The sequence below is a fragment of the Cygnus olor genome, chromosome 15, assembly GCF_009769625.2.
Source record: "Cygnus olor isolate bCygOlo1 chromosome 15, bCygOlo1.pri.v2, whole genome shotgun sequence".
NCBI classification, from domain to species: domain Eukaryota; kingdom Metazoa; phylum Chordata; class Aves; order Anseriformes; family Anatidae; genus Cygnus; species Cygnus olor.
The window spans coordinates 4,941,478-4,960,698 of record NC_049183.1 but is presented as its reverse complement, the minus strand read 5'-3'; the positions used below and the strand labels follow the sequence as shown (position 1 = coordinate 4,960,698).

Here is a 19,221-nt window from a genome sequence, read left to right as displayed (position 1 = left end):
GCTGGAAACTGCTTAGGTATATTTTTTATTTCCTTTCCTCTTTTTTCTTTGTCTAAGTGTGCTTATTAACATGCAGCAGAGTACTGAAGGCTGTTCCATGGCCCATAATACCACAGCATGTGCAGAGAAGAAGCTCTGGGGTCTGACCTAAAATAAACCCGTGTGTTTGTGTGTGTCTGTAAAACAACCTGTAAGAGTGTCCAGGCGCTTTTGAATCCCAGATAAGCTCTGGGAGAGGAGAGGCCCCAGCCTCCCCACTGGTGTTCAGAGACTCACAGGATGATGTGCCAGCACAGACCAAAGCTCTGGCCCGGCACTTCAGCCCCCAGGCGCCGTGTGTTACAAGCATCTGTGCCAAGTACCTCAAAACTATGCATATATTTTTTTTAATAAAATGATGTAAATTGAATATCTCGTATCAGCAAGAGCGTCCGGAGGAGAAAGCCTGGTCACAGCAAGAGCCTTTGGCTCTGCGACGACACGCAGAGCTCGGCTGGCAGATGGAGCCCCGCTCCCTGCCCGTGTCATGCAAGCACTCCTGCTGCTACCACTGATCCGCGCCGGGCACTCCCCTCCTGCACAAATACATTTTTTAAAGAAGTGGTACCCGTCTATTATTCATAACACTCCTCTTTCAGCTTCCCAGCATGGCATTGGGGCCACACCACCTGTCCACTGCGGCTTCGGGGCAGATGGTGGAGGGCACCAGCAGCCACACAGGACGGTCGCCGGCACACCAAATGTTGGGAACCACAATCCCCTGCTCAGGAAAATTAAGCCCATTGCAGGCCCCTTTTGCTATGTCATTTGTTGTTAAAAGCCATGTTCACTGTTCCTCTGGACAGGCCTCAATTTTGATTACCACTGAGTTAACCTGCTTCATGCAAATGGCCATGTTCGTGTTCATGTGTTAGCACAGAGTAGCATTTTCTCATGGAAGGCTATGAGGTTATTCACAGCAGTACTAAGCCCGAAGATAACAAAGCCCGAAGATAACAAAGATGTGAAACAAAGACGTTCCGCTGCTAAAATATTAGTGCACTCCTCGGGTTAGAACTGCACTGAGATGTCCTCAGATTTGGAAAGACAAGCCAACAGCTGAAGGTCTTACGTCCCATAGTATGGGTTTGATGCCACCTCGTGGTAGTTTTACGTCCTAATTTGAAAGGGGAGGTTTTCACTCTTTGAGGACGTTTCTCAAGTGCGTTCCTTATGAAAGAGAAATACAGTTTGGAGAAAGGATGAAGACATTACAGGCATCCTGCTCTGTCCTTGCCCTTTATTGCAGATTTTCTGCACTGTCACCCAACTGAACTGTTAACAAATGTTAGTACAAACTAAAAATATTCTCCAAACCAGGACTTCAAATTAAACTCACTACTATCATGCTGAAATTACCTACAGTACAAGGATGTGGGCATTAGAGGATACACTGGGATACCCTGACTTAAAACTTTAGCCACAGTTGTCTCATCTAAGGACCTCAGATGAACACTTCCACCCAATTTGCAGCTAGATTTGGAAAAGCTCCCTTGGGGAGCAACTTCCATCTCTAGCCCAGCAGTTGTTATATGGTGTTACAGGAGTAATAAAGAGCTGAGTTACATCACCCTCTTAAAAGCAGGACAAGAGAAGTTGCAAAGGCTGCTACCACTATTTCAGCTGAGGATTGGCTCTTTCAAGAGAAAATTGGTTCCTCTATCCTCTCAGTAATTTAGTCTTACTACAGCAGAGGATGATATTTGCCAGGAGAATTCATAGAGCATTTCAGCCTTTCATCCAGTAAATGGCCTGTGGTTGCTTCTGTTTGTCCTTTGAACTGTGGAAAAGATACTGTTTTGCAACTGACCGAATGCATTCTTCAGATGTTGTAACATAAAACTGTCATGTTTATCTAGTGAGTGATCATGGTCTATGTAAAAATTGTAGCGAAATGACTCCCGGGTGCCCACTTCTTTCCTAGCCTCAGGCATCCTCAGATTTGAAATGGTACCACATCAGCCCCTGCAGAAATGCTAGATCCTGAAGGCTGTAGAGCTGCGATGCTGCTGCAGCAGAGCTAATTACTCTGAGGTTTCCAGTTTGCTAATTAGCTTCCATGTACACTGTAATACCACAGGCATTTCATTTTTGACTCCAGAACTATCTTGGACAGTGCTTGTCTTGGGCGAAGAACTTCTGCAAACCATGGCACTCCACTGTGCAATGTAAACAAGTGCTGTTTTAGTGTAAATCTTAATGAAATTACTTTGGCAATGGCATGCAACACAACCTTTAGTATTCAGTTGCTTGCCTGCAACAAGCTGAACACATTCTGGATGTCTAAATTAAGTGGCTTGTTAATTTGTTCTTTAGATGGGATGCTGCACTCATAGTTGTTATCATTTTGTGATAAGACCTATTTGACTGAAACTCTTCATCTTTGCTCTCTCCTTAAAATCTGCATATATGAATCTAATCACAGTCCACGTAAACATTATGGTGAAAAAATATACTAGCTCTAAAAAGACTTCCACAATTGACCATCTGAAGAGGCTTAAAAGGCTGAAGTTCCCAAGAAAGGGGACACTGATGAGCAGCAGCACTATATCCTCTTAATCCACAAATGGGTTTTAAAAAAGGCAAGTTGATATATGCCTTATTAACAGGTATTTTCAGCAAACTCACAGAAATACTTTAAACATCATGGGAACTTAAAGATTAATACAGCAAAAACAAATCTAACAAGAGATTCTATGCACGAAGGAAACCAAGTGGACAGACATTTCTGACGAGCCTGTTTGTTCTGCCCAGAAAAGCGACGGGGCCGCCAGCCCTGCCTGGCCCCACGCCGCCACCGTGGCGGCAGGACTCCCTGACTCCCTCCTGCTCGATCTGCAGGCAAACTCCCCAGCGCCTGCAGGAGAAAGGGCTCTTGATGGGCTGTAGGCGTCTATGAGAGTTTCTTTCCCTGTAAGAAAATTGTCTCCTGGCCTGACAGACCTTGCCTTGGAAATAAAGCTGTTTTGCCAGGGGAATGTATTTGCTGGCCGTGCATATAATGCTCAGATGCCATGGTCTCTGACCCTTGAATCACTTCATGAGAGGAATCAACACCTTGGCTGAAGCTTAAGCAAGAGTAGCAGCATCTGTTGCCCCCAGAAGAATCACCTCACATCTTTGTTGAGCTTTGTTTAAATCACAGCAATCGAGGCAAACAAAAGGCTTTCACTGTATTTAGCTTCACTTCCACAGCCAACAGATGTGAAGGGAAGAAAGACATTCTCCTGTTCAGTGGAGACACGACAAACACGACAAAGGGAAATCCAGCTCAGGCAACAGTGATTAAAACACACATGAATCAGCCTTCTTCTCTGTGGGGAAAGACTCATATTTGTGTCATGCCTTTCTGAGAAGTGCAGGAGTGTGAAAGAGGTGCATCCAGCCTTGTCCCCCTCCCATCCCAACCTGGTCCCTCTCCAATCCCAACCTGCCGGCTCCAGGCAGGGCTTGCAGACACCACAGGGTTTCAAAGTTCTTGCCAGACGGCCATGTTTAAGCAACATGAATCCCACTGCACACTGGTCTGCCTCTGATCTTGTATGTCAGGGATAAAGCCATCTGCCATCGGATTCCAGAGAGGACAAACCAGGACAAAGTTCACCACTGCTGAAAATCTCAACCATAATTATCACTTTCACAGAAAAGACAGTATATTGCTTTGACTAATATATCTTATTAGAAGGTCTTTGTCTTTGTAAACCTGCTATAAACCCTGCTGAAGATAGGCACAGAGACTCTCTCACATTAATTTCACTTGACTTTGTGTCAGGCCCATACAAGGTCGGCATAGTTGTTCCAGTAAATGAGTAATGCGTTTCCAGCAATAAGTACTGGAAGAATGGTATCTTCTGGCTTTTGGCAAGCAGCATCCCTTTAGCTGCAGCTGCTTTGGGGCCAGCTCACCAGTTTGGGCGTCAGCCTTACACAGAGCACTGCTGCCATGCCCTGCCCCACACCTTTCTTGCATCTACAGTCACAGACTTTGGGTTCCTGCCACCACATTGCCAGCTTCCACCTCTCTGTGCCCGCCTGGGTTTCTGTTATAAGCTGTCCCCTTCCCCGTGGCCTGCCTTCCTCTGCTGCTCCAGTTTCTGGAAGGAAGGAGATCTACCTGAGGGAACTCTGCACCATGACTCGCAGAGCATCTCCTGGTGGTATTTTAGCTTTCTACGCGGAGCTGATTATTCATGTTTTGTTTGCTGGTTCAACTTATTTTTAGTTGACAGAAACAGCTGTGAGGGGGAGAAGAAATAAGGAACAAAAGCCGACAGCATGATTAACTCTTTAACTCAAAACTCTTCCCAATTAAAAGAAGCTAAATATTCCGTGTGTTCTTGATACCACTTTCCCATGCCAGCAGCTGCTGCCCCAGGAACGTTACGCAGCTTTGTGGATGGAAGCGGAGGGGGACCTGCATGGGAGGCAGCCTTCCACAGCAGCTCACGTACTCAGAGGTTCACACAGCGCAGGCACAGCCGTTGTGCCCCGTGGTCGCTGCACAGCTCTGGGGTGGGCACGAGGGGCTCTCGATCCCAGCACAGCAGGTGCCGTGGTGCCACCTAAAACAAGCCACCGAGCTGTCTGAGCTGAGCTCCTCCAGCCACAAAGCTGGAGCACTGGTGATACCTCAGAGCTACCCCAACCCCTCCCACGGGTGTACGCACACAGAAGCATCCAGAATTTTGTCTTCTACAGATGAAAAACACCCGTAAAATCTAGGGTTGTCCTTAAATAAAACTCACAGACGCACTACCAAGAAGAAACCTCAGCTGTGCTGGGATTATGTTTATTCGAGGTATGCAATGTCGGGAAAGTTTCCAACCACGATGAACCATGACACAGCCACGTTATGTCTGACAGAACGATCGCTCCTCTTCCTGCTGCCGTTTTCCAGATGACTCACAAAAAGCTTCAGGTGAGCTGAAGCACTAACTGCTTTTCCCAACGTCCCTTTGTTTGCCTGCGGGCCTTTCCAAGACACCCTTTATCTCTCTCTGCTCTTTGCATTCTTAGGACGCGGGCTTTCCCCTGAACCCTTGACTCAGGTTTGCACTGACTCCCAGTTGTCCTCCCAGTTCCCCTCGGCCCTCACACAAGGCCAGGACGGGGCAGGACCGGGGCCCCGTGTCGTGGGGGCACGGGGTGACGGAGCCACCGGGCACGGCCCCTCCTGGCCGCAGCTCTGTCGCATCGTAGCCCCCGGCCCGTCAGGGGAGCTGAACTAGGTGGAGATAAGGACTGAGACCCGGCGGGAGGCTGCGAGCCCCGCCGCCGTGCGGGCCCTGGGTGGCACCGCCGGGGGAGCGGGGTCCGGCCCTGAGGGGAGCGGGCGCGCAACCGGCGCCTGTTGCCATGGCAACGCCCGCCCCGGACACGGCGGGGGGGGGGTCCTTGCTCTCCGCACGCATGCGCCGCAGCCGCCGTGCCCGCGAGGTGCTCGAACCGCCAACTGCCCCGATTCGAATTCGCATCCTCGACGCCCAATCGCGGCCCGCGGGGCGGGCCCGGCCCCGCCTCCCAGCAGCCCGCCGGCCAATCAGGCGGCCTGCTGTGTTTAAAAAAAAAAGTGCGCGCGGCCGGCAGGCGTCGCTCAGCGGAGCCGGGCCTACGGCGGAAAGGGGCGGGGCTCCCTCCACCCCCCGGGGCGGGGCCGGCGGGGAGGGGGCGGGGCTCGGGGCGGGGCCGGCCGCGCGCTCCTTCCCTGACCCTCGCTGAGCGCCGAGGGGGCGTGGCCGAGCCCCGGGGACGGAGCGGGCAGCGGGGAGCCCCGCCCCTCCGCGGCCAGGCCACGCCTCTCCGTTGCCAAGCCCCGCCCCCCGCTGCGAGGCCCCGCCCCCTCGCGGCGCCCCTCGCTCAGAGCCGCTCCGGGCGCCGCCGCCGCCGTTCGGTCCCCGGGGAGAAGCCGCGATGAAGGCGGGCGGTGAGTGCGGGCCGCGCCGCTCCGGCATCCCCCCCCCCACACACACACACACCCGCGGCCCCTCAGCTCCCGGGGATCGCCTCCGGGGCGAGCGGCGGGGCCGCGGAATTCAAACGGCGGCGGGGCCGGGGCCGGGAATGGGGTCGGGGATGGGGATGGGGGCGCGGGGGGACCGGCGGGGAGGCTCCCGGAGGCGGCCGGGCCCCGTGCGGCGCTCCCCCTGCCGGGGCTGCCGCCAGGGCTCGGGCTCGCCTCCCCCCCCCCGCCCCCCCCGGGGCCTGCGCGGGGAGCGGGGGCTGCGCTGCGGCCCTGCGGAGCCGGGTGCGGGGGTCCCGGGGTCCCTTCCCGTGGGGCAGCTCCGCTCTCGCCGGGATGTGCGGAGAGCCTGGGCCCCGGGGCTGTCTGGCTGCGGGCTTACGGCCAGGGCGTGTTACGGAACCGGCGCCGAGGAGCAGATCGAAGGGAAGGAAAAACGGAGAGGAGAGCGCCTCGCAGACGTGCCCCGTCCTCCCCCTTTATCCGTCTGCTCTCTTGTTGCTGAGAGAAGCTGGGAGCTGTACCGTGGGGCTCAGCTGGTGCCTTTGGCCCTGTTATCTAGTGAGGCTGCCCGGTTCTCACCTGGCGTACCTCGCAGATCAGACACAGCGGTTTGGTGTGCGTGTTACGGTGCTGCTTTGACTCCAGGGTTCTCATTTACGTCAAAATATCTTCAAATTAGAAATGATCCCGTGAAAATAGGGTCAACGGTGCTAGCTCAGGCGTGCAGCACAGTGTTGGATTCTCTAGCGGAGTCTGTCCTCTATTAAGCTTCTTTAGGAAAAAAGTAAATAAATTTCCCAGGTATAACCTCTTTTTGTGTAAGACTTGAACCAGATTGGAGAAGTACAACCAAGAAGTCCTCTGTGGCCAAAACAAAGACCTTTAAGTGGTCCTTTAATTCGCTTTCACTTCGGAATTTATTTTTGGAGCCCTCCTGTCTGCGAAGGAAATGTTCAGCCACCTTCTGTCTCAGAAATGGCCTCTGTTGCCTGTGCCTCTGCCTGTCCTGAGTACGGGCAGGAGCCAGGCTCTTCGTGGCAGCCCAAGCACCGCACTCTCACTAGCGGGTGGAGAAAGGTTTGGGTTTCCTGTCCTCAGAGAGCAATATGCTGTGCTCCTCTTGGCTTTGCCTCTCTCGGCTAATGCAGTGAGGGTAAACTCTTAACCAGCAACAGAAGTAGCCAGCGCCTTGGTCTGTGAACTCCACAAAACGGTGAAGACTTCAAAGAAAGGCTTCCTGGTTCTTCAGGTTCTTCCGTGAGTGCCCGTGGCAGCAACTGGCTGCCCAGGAAGATGGGCTTTTGGCTGCAGCGGGTTTAGTGGGTCTTAACTTCCTAATCGACCCGGTCACATTTCAAGGTCTGTTATCAACAGAGAAGGAAAAGCTGGGAGGTGGGGGAGGTAAATGGAATTGTAGTGGTGACCGTTTAACTGAACGGTCAAATGATGGAGTTAGGGCACAGGAGGCTTCTCCTTGATGAGGAGAATTTGAGCTGAATGGCACGAGCCATCCCTTCTGAGCATCTTAGTTTAACTGACTAAATTGAACTTAAAAAAAAAAAAAATGAACCAGTCCCTTGCTTCTTCGTAGCTAGGTCTTACAGCATTCTGTGACACGTGCTCAATCTCTACAGTTAATGTTTGAAGAAGTATTATATGCTGCAGTAAATAGGTACTTGATCAAATGTGTGTTTATATATGCATGTACTCTGTAAGTGCCTTTTTTTCTTGTACTGCTCCATCACTAACTGAGGTGTTCTGTGGTTTTGTTTTCCAGTGATTCACTGTAGGTGCTCCAGGTGTTTTTCTTTCCCTTCAAAGCGAAGGATAAGAAAACGGCCCCGAGTCCTGACGTTGCTAAGCCTGCCTGAGGACGTTCTGTTTCATGTTCTGAAAGGCCTTCCTGCTGAGGACATCCTATCGGTCAGAGCTGTGAGTCTGCAAGTGCTTCTCCTCTGTCGCATGCAGTGGCTTATTTCTGCCATTAGGAGCCAGGACTGCATACAAGAAAGTCTGTGTCCGAGTAAACCTGAAGAAAGGCAAAAAATACATGAAGTAGCTGGATATTTGCTATCCTAATAATTTTATTTCTTGGTACTCAAGCTTAAAAAGATTAGCAGTGGTATTTGTTTGATTTGTGCAAATCTTCTGTGGAAATTGTCTTGCCAGCTCACTGGGACTGAACAAGTTGATTTGGTTTAGCATCTTTTGCCTTAGTGACGGTTAGGCAGGAAGAGAGTTGTGATGAACTTGTGATTAATTAGTTACCTATATAAAATTAGATCACAAAGAACTATTCCTCCTTTGGTCACTTTAATAATTGTTATTTTTTGCTTTCCCCCCAACCTTGCAGGTGCACTCACATCTTAAATACCTTGTGGATAATCATGCTAGTGTTTGGGCATGTGCAAGTTTTGAAGATGTGTGGCCTTCTCCAGAAAACCTGAAAGTGTTTGAAAGGTAAGCTCTAAGAATCAATTTTCCTCTGAAGTTGTAGAGGAGGGTGTTTCAAGCTAGATATACAGTTCTAATCAATCTTCACTGTAAGTGAAAAATCTGACAATCCTTTTTTTATAGAAGTCTTTCCATAGGGTGATAAAGAATTATTGACTTCACGTGTAAGCTGCAAATAATTGCATACACTGAAGTTACTTCTCTCAAAGGGCATTAGTAGTCCATGTTAGAACATAACACGTTAACTGAAACGTTACCGGTGCTTCCATATGAACGTGCAAGTGAGATCATAGGATCAAGAGCATAACTGGATTGCTGGGTCCTAGTTGTTTTGGTCACTTCTTGTGCAAGCCACTGTATTGAAAAGCAGGTAAACTTCGGTATTAAAACAAGTGCAGTTTGAATGGGTAATTATAAAATTAAAAAAGGAAGCACCATAAAAAGGAAGGAGAATGTCTCTTTACTCATCTGATTTGAAGGCAATCAATCAGTTTAAATGTCATGCTAACTGTTCTGCTTCTGGTTATTGCCTCTGCTCTGATGCATGTATCATCTTCTTTCTGAAGAAGATTTATCTGAAAATTGGTCTGGAAGGGAGGAGCATAAGGGCTTGAGGCATGTCCTCGATGGTGCATGTACCGAAGCGTATTATTGCATTCTTGTATCGGGGATGTTGCATGGGACTGGGAAACTGTTCCTGTGAATTGTCAAATTATCCTGGACATGGACATATGAAAGGGTTGCAGCAAGAAAAGCCACAGCATAATTTGCCTTTAACTTATCTAGTGAAAGCACGTATGCTTGTGGTTGGTGAATAACAAATTCACAGCTTGGCCTCCACTGAAGTACCTTGTCTGATGACGTGGGCCTGAAAACACCTACTGGCTTCAACCTGAGGTATCTTCTGTGTTCCCATACAGGGCTGCTGAAAGGGGTAACTTTGAAGCTGCTGTGAAGCTGGGAATAGCATACCTGTACAATGAAGGCTGTAAGTGTGGAAGCTTGTACTTGGGTCCTTGGGGAAGACGGCATGATGGAAAGAAATATAGACGAGCTGATGGCTTGTAGCTACAGATCAGACTAATTGCCTCATTGTTTTCACTGGCTACTTGCAAAGCTATTTCTCCAATGTCTTGAGCACTGATGTTTTTGTACCCAGGTTCTAGAGCAGTTATGTTCAGAGCCAGTTTGCTGTCTGAAGTGTGTGGTTAGGTCTCCTGTGTTATCGTGCCTCTTCAGTTTTATCTTTCAGCACAACTTAAGAACTGGGCACTAAACTGCTAGGTGTTAAGTGATGGTATGGTGCACAGGTCTTTTAAAACGACAAAATGAGTCTGTGCAAAGCTTATGAATTCATGTTTAGAAGTCATCTTTTCTAAACTCCTGATCAAACTTGGCTACTTAATTAGTCTGTTGGTTGTAACAAAGGGACTGATGGCTGGCAGGAGGAACCTCCTCGCTGAGGGTGCTAGCAAGGCAGGTAACTTGCATACTAATTCGTTTGTGCAGCGACAGGAATTAATGTTGCTTTGAGTATTGGTATTTGCAGAATGCCTCCTGGGCTTAGGGTTTTATGTTCCTACAGAGTAATTATAATAAGATTTGTCTTCTCTTGCCATCTCCCTGATCTTTAAGGCTTTAAAGAGAAAATACTATCCAATCTTTTCCTGGTGGTATCCTATTTTCTCTCTTGGCCTGACTAAATGCCAAAAACATGTTGTGAATAAACTCTAAACTATTTCCATTTTTTTTGTTGTTTGTTTAGTGTCCATCTCTGAGGGTCGTGCAGAAGTGAATGGATTAAAGGCGTCTCATTTCTTCAGTCTGGCAGAGCGTTTGAATGTGTCCGCTGCCCCGTTTATCTGGCTTTTTATTCGTCCTCCGTGGTCCTTGAGTGGAAGCTGTTGTAAAGCTGTGGTCTATGAGAGTCTTAAAGCAGAGTGTCAGCTGGAGAAAGTAAGACTGTTTTCTGCCCTTAACTTTGCTTTCTGCCCTTGACTTTAAGACAGGCTGGTAGCTGCACCTACTTCTTTTGGAAAAATTGTTTTCATTTCCCCAAGGGGCTCCTATGCTCTCACTGTTTAAGTGACTGCGGATCAATCATCTTAATGAATCTGCTGCCAAACTACGCAGTATATCATGAGTACCAGAGGCCTGTGCTGTCTCTTCTGAGAGATTCAGTACTGTCTCAAAGATGACAAAACATTGAGAAAAGCAGGGGGGAAGAATGAAAGGCAAACAACTTTACTCTAGAATTAATAGCAAAAGTTGCTATTGTTCCTTGTTTATCTTTAGCAATACTTTATCTTGATGCTTTTTTCAGGCTCAGAAGGGATCTATTCTCCACTGCTTGGCTAAGGTCTTGAGTCTCTTTGAGGTGAGCGCTGTTTCTGATTTGATATGTTTGGGGATTCTGAAAATGACTTTTATTGATGTTAATGCTGTGTTTGCCTTGAGTGAAGAAAAGTCATCCAAATGTTCTTATCTTCCTCAAGTGGCGTAGCAATTTCTGCTCTCATGGGTTTAACCTAATAATTGTTTAAAGGAACATTATCAACTTAGTTCATCCAATTTTAGAAACAAATTAATTCTAGCATGATCATGGGCTTGCTGTGTGGTCAGGTCTTAAAGGAAGCCTTCCATTCGTAATGAGTATCAACCACACACAAATGGCCGTCAGTAGCAAGCAAGGTAAAAGATTTTGTCTGGCTGAGGAAAACCACTGCTTCCTGAGACGGAATCTTTAAATGCTGAGTGGATGTTGGAGCAGCCCTCATAATCTGGAGTGGACTCACAAGTTGTTGATTCTGCTCTATAGTTCTCAGTACAGAGCCATTCTGTAGCTTCTGAAGTATTGAGATCCGTCTGGACAGCGTAAATACAGTCATGCCTTTTGTTCTTAGGATGAAGAAAAAAGAAAAGAGTCCCTTGAAATGTTTGAAGAATCTTCAAAGCAGGGTTGTTTAAACAGCTCCTACCTCCTTTGGGAAAGTAACAGAAAGGTTGCTGTAAGTAATTTTGTTTCTCAAAACATTTTCACTGTAATGTCTGAACCTTTGTCCCGTGCAAGGAGCATATGAAGAAAGACGTCGCTGTTTCTCAAATCTTACCTTCTTCATAACCAAGAAGAATAGTAAGAACATTCACAAATGAGTTCTGGTGTCTGTTTTGGTGTTTAAAGTAAATGAGTCTACAAGTAGTTGTAAAAGGTGTTAGCAGTTCTTTCATAATGAGCCTACTAAAGGCATAGGGACTGCTGGCCAGTGATCAGGTTCCTCACTTGGGAACGGGAGTGGGGAGATTGCCTGCACTGTCATTTACAGAAAAAAAAAACCAAAACCTGCCAAAGCTAGTATGTTGGAATCTCCTGTAACCCGTCTCATTTCCTGCAAGACCCTGGGCAAGAGCTGAAGAAAGTTTTTCTTAAAAACAGTGTTGTTGTCATGGTGAGAAACAGACAGGTTGCTGAAATAATAGAGGTACCTGCAGGTACTGTTTTTTCTCTGGGTATTAGTAATGCAGTTCTTCTGTTTGTTATGTAAAGGTAATGGTTTTTGAAATGTGTTTACACTCTTCTCTACAGATGTCAGATCCTGGCAGATACCTCCAAAGTCTCAGGAAGCTACGGGACTATGCAGCAAAGGGCTGCTGGGAAGCACAGGTAAGATAGATTTTTTTTTTTTCAACCCCCACCCTGGAAAGCTATCTTTATTTGGTCTTATCTATGCTGTCACCACTATAGGCTTAGACTTCTCCCTTCAAAAGCAGGGTCAAAATTGCTGAATAATATCTATATGTGTGTGTATATATACTCTGCAAATCACCCTCCTTTGGAAAATACTGCACTTCTCCTTGGTACAATCCAAGGATTAAGCTTGTGATAGACATAAAAGCCTGCCCCTGAATTATGTGTGCAGTGTTCGGTATTTTAGCCAGACTAAGAACTACCAATTACCTAGCAGTTCTCTCAAGTAGTTTCTCATGTTCCCTCTTTTCAACAGGAAAATTACAGGACCATTCTAAGCTGCTTTATTTTGCATTTGGTAAAAACCCTTTCTTTTGTGTTTTCTCTACTACAGATAGCTTTAGCCAAAGCTTGTGGGAATGGAAACCAGCTAGGATTAGAGCCAAAATCTTCCAGTGAAATGGTGTCTCAGATCTTTCAAGCCTCCCTTCCTATCAGCAAGCAAAGTATCTTCACTGTGCAGAAAAGAATAAATGAAACAATGAGGTAAAAACTCAGATCCAGGAGTCAGGCCACACAGCAAAAAACTATTTCCCTTTACATGTGTAGAGGGGAAACATCTCTAGAATGAGGTCTGTTGGAAGATGAAATCTTCAGCTTTACTCCTCTGCAGTGCATTATGTGCAATCAGGTGCAAGCTAGCGCCTCAGCAGTGTGAACGCTCAGGACTCCGGTGCCTGGACACACTCCCTGGCCTTCTGTTTAGGGGATGGAGGAAGCATCTTGGGGCAGGCTGGGGTTAGGTGGGAACGCCTTGTGCATGGTGTGGAGTTGTGTAACCACAGCCGTGCCCTCTCATGCGAGTGGAGCAGTAGTTGTCTCACAATTCAGGTTGGATATCAGGAAAAGGTTCTTCACCGAGAGGGTGGTCAGGCACTGGAACAGGCTTCCCAGGGCAGTGGTCTTGTCTTTGAACTTTTAAGTGGAGAAGGAATTCAGATGACTAGGGAAAGGGTGGGTGTTTTTCACTGATTTGAATGGCTTCTAACTGGGCAGGATGCGTCTGTCTTTGCCATCTAGGTATATCCTGATTGATTGGCTGGTGGAAGTGGCTACCATGAAAGACTTCTCTTGCCTATGCCTTCACATGACAGTGGGATGTGTGGATCGCTATTTGAAGCTGAGACCTGTACCTCGATCTCGACTCCAACTTCTGGGAATAGCCTGCATGGTCATTTGCACACGGTAGGGTTTCTGAATCACGCTGAGGGGTGGTTACTGTGATCATTCAAATTCGTTTGTGCAGCTCAAGCTTCTTTCCCCGTGCTAATAATAGTACTGGAAAGAATCTTTGGCTTCCCTCTACAATGACTGCTGCTTGAACTGAGTTCAAATACAAACAGTCCCAGTCTCTGCAAATGAGGCACAGAATATTCCTTGAACATGTTTTTTAATATGAAAACAACTCCATAGTGGTGGTTAAGTCTAAATGCGTTCCATCAATAACTGAAATCTTTCACACTCTCATTAGCATGAGTAACCCTGTAAGGAACAACTGCAGCAGTGTTGTTACCTAGTTTAGTCTGTTTTGCTCAGATGAACAGAAGGGTGCGGTGGATAATTATTCTTCTCTGTTAATTACCTCAATATCTTGCATCTTAAGCTAAGAAAGGTTTCATAAATTAAGAATTAGCAATGTCCTAGTAGGTGGTTCCAGCTAAAAGGTGAAATAAATGAAGAATTGCTGGTTTTTCTTTCCCAATCAGTACTTGACTTTATAAGGTACTTATTAAAGTTTAACTCCTTGGCCATCTTGGATGCATTTATTGGCCACAGAAAGAAAAAAAAAAATAGTGCATAGGTGCACAAGTTCACTCTCTTCTGGGGTTAACTGTTAGTATTCTTTGATATTGCAGTTTCATCAGCAAAGAGATCTTGACAATACGGGAAGCTGTGTGGCTAACGGACAACACATACAAATATGAAGACCTGGTTAGGATGATGGGCGAGATCATTTCTGCCCTGGAGGGAAAGATAAGGGTGAGTTTGGAAAGTGGAGGGAATATTTTGCCTGTGGGGCTCTTGTAATCAGTGCTTCTTATCTAAGACATTATTTTTTATGCAGGTGTTCTTTATCAGCTGTGGAGGCCATGCGTGTTTAAGAGCATGCAGATGCAAAGCTATCTCTCTTTCTGTAGAGATTAATACTTATGTCTCTTGAGACAAGTTGAGGACGTTTACTTTTCTGCTGGAGAATATTTCAATGTTAGTGTAGTATTTAAAAAAAAAAATAGGAAAGAAAACACTAATGAAAACAATGTCTTCTGGAAACAACTGTTCTAAATACTTGGTGCTTGTCTTGTATTGCCAACCTCTGTTATCCTTTGTATTAGATACCTACTATTGTGGACTACAAAGAAGTACTGTCAAACATAGTCTCACTGGAGAGAAGAACTCTGCACCTTTACAGCTTCATTTGCGAACTGTCACTCTTAAACACAAGCCTTTTTGTGTATTCCCCAGCTCGCCTGGCTGCTGCGGCACTGCTGCTGGCTAAGATACTACACGGTCAAGGTAAGGAAAGCCCATTTGGAGGAGTACATAGTCTGTCAGTCTGCCTTTCCCGTTTAGGGTGCCTTTTTTTTGTTTACTTTGCCTTTAGGCAAGATGTCCCAGTCACTGTGGGGGGGCTGGGTGGAGAGGGGAACAGGTGTAAAACTTGAGAATGAAGAGTTGAGTTCAGTCTGACTTCTTAATAGCTGTGATGAACAAGAGTATTAGCATCAGCCAATGCAAGCCCAGTGTTTAAACAAGTCTGAAGATTTCTGCCGTTGTCTACGCTGTAGGATTATATTTAGGAATATCTTAGCTTTACTTGAAAAACTTATCCTTGAAGCTAATTCTTAACTTAAACTGTGTAGAGGCAAAAGCTCATGGCAATAGTTATCACTTAAAAATGATCTTTATCCCATAAAGAAATCTGATTATAGAACATGAAATGGTAATATCTGTTCTCTTCTCTAGCACATCCCTGGACCAGCCAGTTGTCTGAGTGCACTGGTTTCTCTCTTGAAGACCTGTTGCCCTGTGTGCTAAGCCTCCACCAAAAATGGTAAAACTTCTGGAACTCTTCTGGGAGGAAACGTGTGTGTGTATTCTAGCTCTTGCAGGCATGCTGCATCCATAGTCAGCCCTTCCAAATGAAGGAGGTGGCTTTGGGAAACTGCCTTGTTCCCTCTACCATGAGGCACTGAAGTCTAGGGGCCAGTTCACTGACAGTTATTCTGTTTGTCCTGGTAGTGGCCCTGGGTTACCGAAGACCTGGTGCTCCTCAAGGTTAGCAGGTTTCAGCTTGCCACACTCTTTTCAGACAATTGTGACTGGCTTACTGGTGAATTTCAGGAGGACTTCCGGTAGTCAATGTAACTAATTTTTGAAAGATTATAAGACAAATATCTTGTATATCTCAAGAAACAGATAAAGAATTAGGTGCTCATACACTTAGAAACCAAGTGGCCCGGCTAGCTACTTACCAGTTCTCTGGTGAAATGCCAACTTCCTTAGCACAGAGCTACGGTGGACAGAGGGAAAGCACATAAACTGCTAGGTTTTGCTAGCACTGTTTCATGTAATCCATTCTAAGACTAGGACTTCAATCTGTCTTTCCAGTTTCCATGATGAGGTCCCAAAGGATTATAGGCAGGTGTCCTTAACTGCAGTGAAACAACGATTTGAAGATGAGCGTTATGAAGAAATAGGCAAAGAAAAGGTGGGTTAGCTCTTTGTTTCATTTGCTGAAGCTGGACACCCAGAGCAAAGCTACCATATGGCAGGACGTACAAAACTTCAAATAAGGGGAAGCGGGTTTTAACTTCAGATTTTTGGAGGCGAGAACAACTAGGTAAAGCTGTGGTTTTTAAACTTCCCCTGCTGGGATTATAACTGTTGGGGTTGAGTACATATAGGAAGAACTCACCAGGATAGCTTTCTCCTAGAAAATAAGGATAAAATAGCTGCCTCCTGGCAGAGGGAATCGCTTGATCTAATTCTTACTGACCCTTTATTTTTTAGATGATGAGTTACAGCCAGCTCTGCTCAGTGTTGGGTGTGAAACAGGAGGACCCGGAGCCCAGTCCTTTGCACACGAATGTGGTGGAAATTGAGACTTTCCTTAGCTCTCCCTCTGGAAAGAGAACTAAAAGGCTAGTATAAGTCATTGCTTTAAATGTCTCTGAAAACTAGCATGAGCCTTTCCTCCTCTCTGGTATCCTGAGGTTCCATTCTTAAATATGATCAATTTTTCTGTAATTGCCTTAATTGGCATACCTATTGAAAGAGCTGGAAAAGTAGATCTGTTTTTTAATGCGTGACTTCTGGATTTCCTTGCTACAGGAGGAGGGAAGACAGCATTCAGGATGACAGAGGCAGCTTTGTGACTACACCTACAGCTGAACTATCCACCCAGGAAGAAAGCCTTCTAGACAACTTCCTGGACTGGAGTTTAGATTCCTGCTCTGGTTATGAAGGTGATCAGGAAAGTGAAGGCGAGAGAGATGGAGATGGTGAGGCTTTTATTCTCCTTATAAAAAGCAGACAAGAGAATTAAAACTGGCTTTTTATCTTTGCTTAAAACTGTTTCTCAGGCACCAGGAGCCTAACTTTCAGTAGAAGGCCAGCTGGAAGAACTCTTCCCCCTTTCCCCAGTGATTATAACTGTTAAATTGTTTTAGAAATATACAGAAGAAAAGGAACATATTGCTTCAGAACATAATGAGGGATTTTGGTAGCTGCTTAGCATTTCAAGACAGTATTTTCAGATACAACAGTAGACCAAACTTGATGAATGGGATCGCCTGTAGCCAATTACAGGCACTGTATTATTATCCCATGTTTGTTCTGCTGATGCAGACTGGCCTTTCGCTTTCCAAGCAGTTGTTAGGCAGTACCTACCCAAACAAGCTGAGGGGGAAACTACCCTCCCTTCCATGTGTAAGTAGACACAAAGTTTATATTTGCAAGTGTTTTTTTCTGCTTGACTGTGCTGAATGCCTGCTTAGTGATGCACAAGTCGTTAACTAACCTTTCCCTTTTATCATCCTTGCAGTGACAGGTCCCAGTGGAATCTTGGATGTGACGGTGGTTTATGTGGACCCAGCGGAGCACTGCTGTCAGGACTCCAGCGATGAAGATAACCTCTCTGCAGAGTGGTCCGAGCATGCGGCACCACAGAGGAAGGCCAAGACACCGGATGACACTCACAGAGTTTCAACACACCTTGCCCCAAGAAATCCTAACCAGGAAGGGAGCTCGGGCTACTCTTCCGTCAGTGGTGCTAGTCCTACATCGTCTGTAGAAGGCAGCTGTGGAGTACCTCTCAAACCTACCTCAGCACTGTCTCTTGGCAGCGCCACGAACAAGGAGCCATGCCTGCCTCGTTACTTGGAATCATGTTTACAGTCAGTCTGTGCAAGGTCTAGTGATAGCAAGTGTGACAGAAGGCAAGTCAAACGAAAAAATGTAGCGGAACACAGTGAAGAAAGGGTGAACTTGGGCTTCTTAAGCCTCTGACTTCACGCTTTTTACTTTTCTAGGTTTCCTGGAAACAGTATTTCTGTCATAGTCGTACGGGGATGATAGTGAATAATTGACAATACCTCCAAAAAGAATCCTTCCCCTCAACTTTGCCTCTCGTGATCTGCAAGCCTGTCTTTCAATTCTGTAGCTCACTTCTGGGCTGTTTCCTTCCTTGATATCTGTCTTTTTAAAGTATTCCCTATTGTCTGGTCCTCTGCAAATTAAGATCCTTTTCCACTGATGAAATGTTATAGCTTGTCATACCTCACCAGTTAATTCTTGGTGATAGAAAACTTGTCCTGTCGCTTGCTTCACTGTGAGGCCTGGCACTATAAAAGAAAGGAATTTATTTTTGGTTACCAAGTTACTAGATGTAACACTATGCTTGAATTCTTCCATTTGAAAGACCTTTTTGAGGTTGTGCTGCCTTTTTCTTCTGGCCAGGTACTAGATGAAGTCAGCTGGTGCTTCCCTTGTCTATCGGTGTATATATATACTCTTTGCTGCACTGATCTAAGGTTTTCATGGATACAATCAAGAGGTAAATGAAGGCTCACCGCAGGTCTGAGCTTTTATTTTTTTAACCTACCTCTCACATGGTTTTAAACCCTATTTGCCTCAGGCCTTAGTTGCCATATGTTCCCTCACCTGAAAAATCCTCCTCCTGTGCCTTATGCTTCACTGCCCAATGCTACAGTAATGTGATCTCTGTGAACTGTTAGTCTATGCTGGAACTGCGTGGTTAAGCTGCCACCTCCAGCCAGTGGCAAAACTTCATTTCCTGTCTTGCACAGTCTTCCTTGCTATTTCTATTAACGTGTCCTGAAATAAAGCACAAATCACTTGAACACTAGAAACAGGCATCAATGTAGTAATGGCAAACATTCTGTCTTACAGAAAGCCCTAACTTAATTTTTATTGCAACTGGATCCTAATTCACAAAGGCAGCATATGCTTTTCTTAAAAAAAAAAAAAAAAAATGAAATCTTCTATGCTATATCCGTAGTGACGTGAAAGAACCATCTACGCTGACCTCAGCCTAGCCAACCCCAGTTAAAGATCCGTCAGCCTGTGAATGTTGGGAAAACTGCTTTCTTTTTAAAAACATAGTGAGCATTTAAATACCAAGGTATAAGACTTCCAGGAGATGTCAATGAATTTAACACTGGAACTGGACTCCATGATTCTTCCTTTGTTTAGAATTTACTGTGGCAGATGGCAACAGTTCAGATACACACAATGTAGTGACTTTTTATAAAACTTTTTTTGTATAAATAAGATGGCTCCTTGTATTACTTTTATGGATGGTATCCCATTTGCCTATTTCACTGAGCTGGGGCTTGGAAGTTAACCTTGGAGTTAAGGTACTGCTTAGGGATGAAGTCAGAGTTTAGCTCTGAGCCAAGTTATTAGGATTAAGTTCCAAGAGGGACAGCCTGTAGGCTATTTACATTAACAGCATGAGCAGTTGAGAGAGCATCCTGCGCTTTTACTACACAGCAAAAAA

General features: G+C 46.1%; 1 protein-coding gene across 1 annotated transcript; it reads left to right on the top strand.

Moving 5' to 3' along the window:
• Positions 1-5,866: 5,866 nt before the first annotated feature.
• On the top strand, positions 5,867-19,214 carry CCNF (cyclin F). The gene is made up of 17 exons (XM_040574313.1): positions 5,867-5,962; positions 7,779-7,933; positions 8,355-8,461; positions 9,376-9,443; positions 10,221-10,411; positions 10,779-10,832; positions 11,359-11,463; positions 12,039-12,116; positions 12,535-12,686; positions 13,221-13,385; positions 14,057-14,180; positions 14,534-14,714; positions 15,165-15,252; positions 15,810-15,909; positions 16,212-16,342; positions 16,533-16,702; positions 17,245-19,214. Exons 1-17 carry the CDS (start codon positions 5,950-5,952, stop codon positions 17,706-17,708), a joined length of 2,346 nt encoding a protein of 781 aa, XP_040430247.1. The 5' UTR covers positions 5,867-5,949; the 3' UTR covers positions 17,709-19,214.
• The last annotated feature ends 7 nt before the right edge of the window (positions 19,215-19,221 follow it).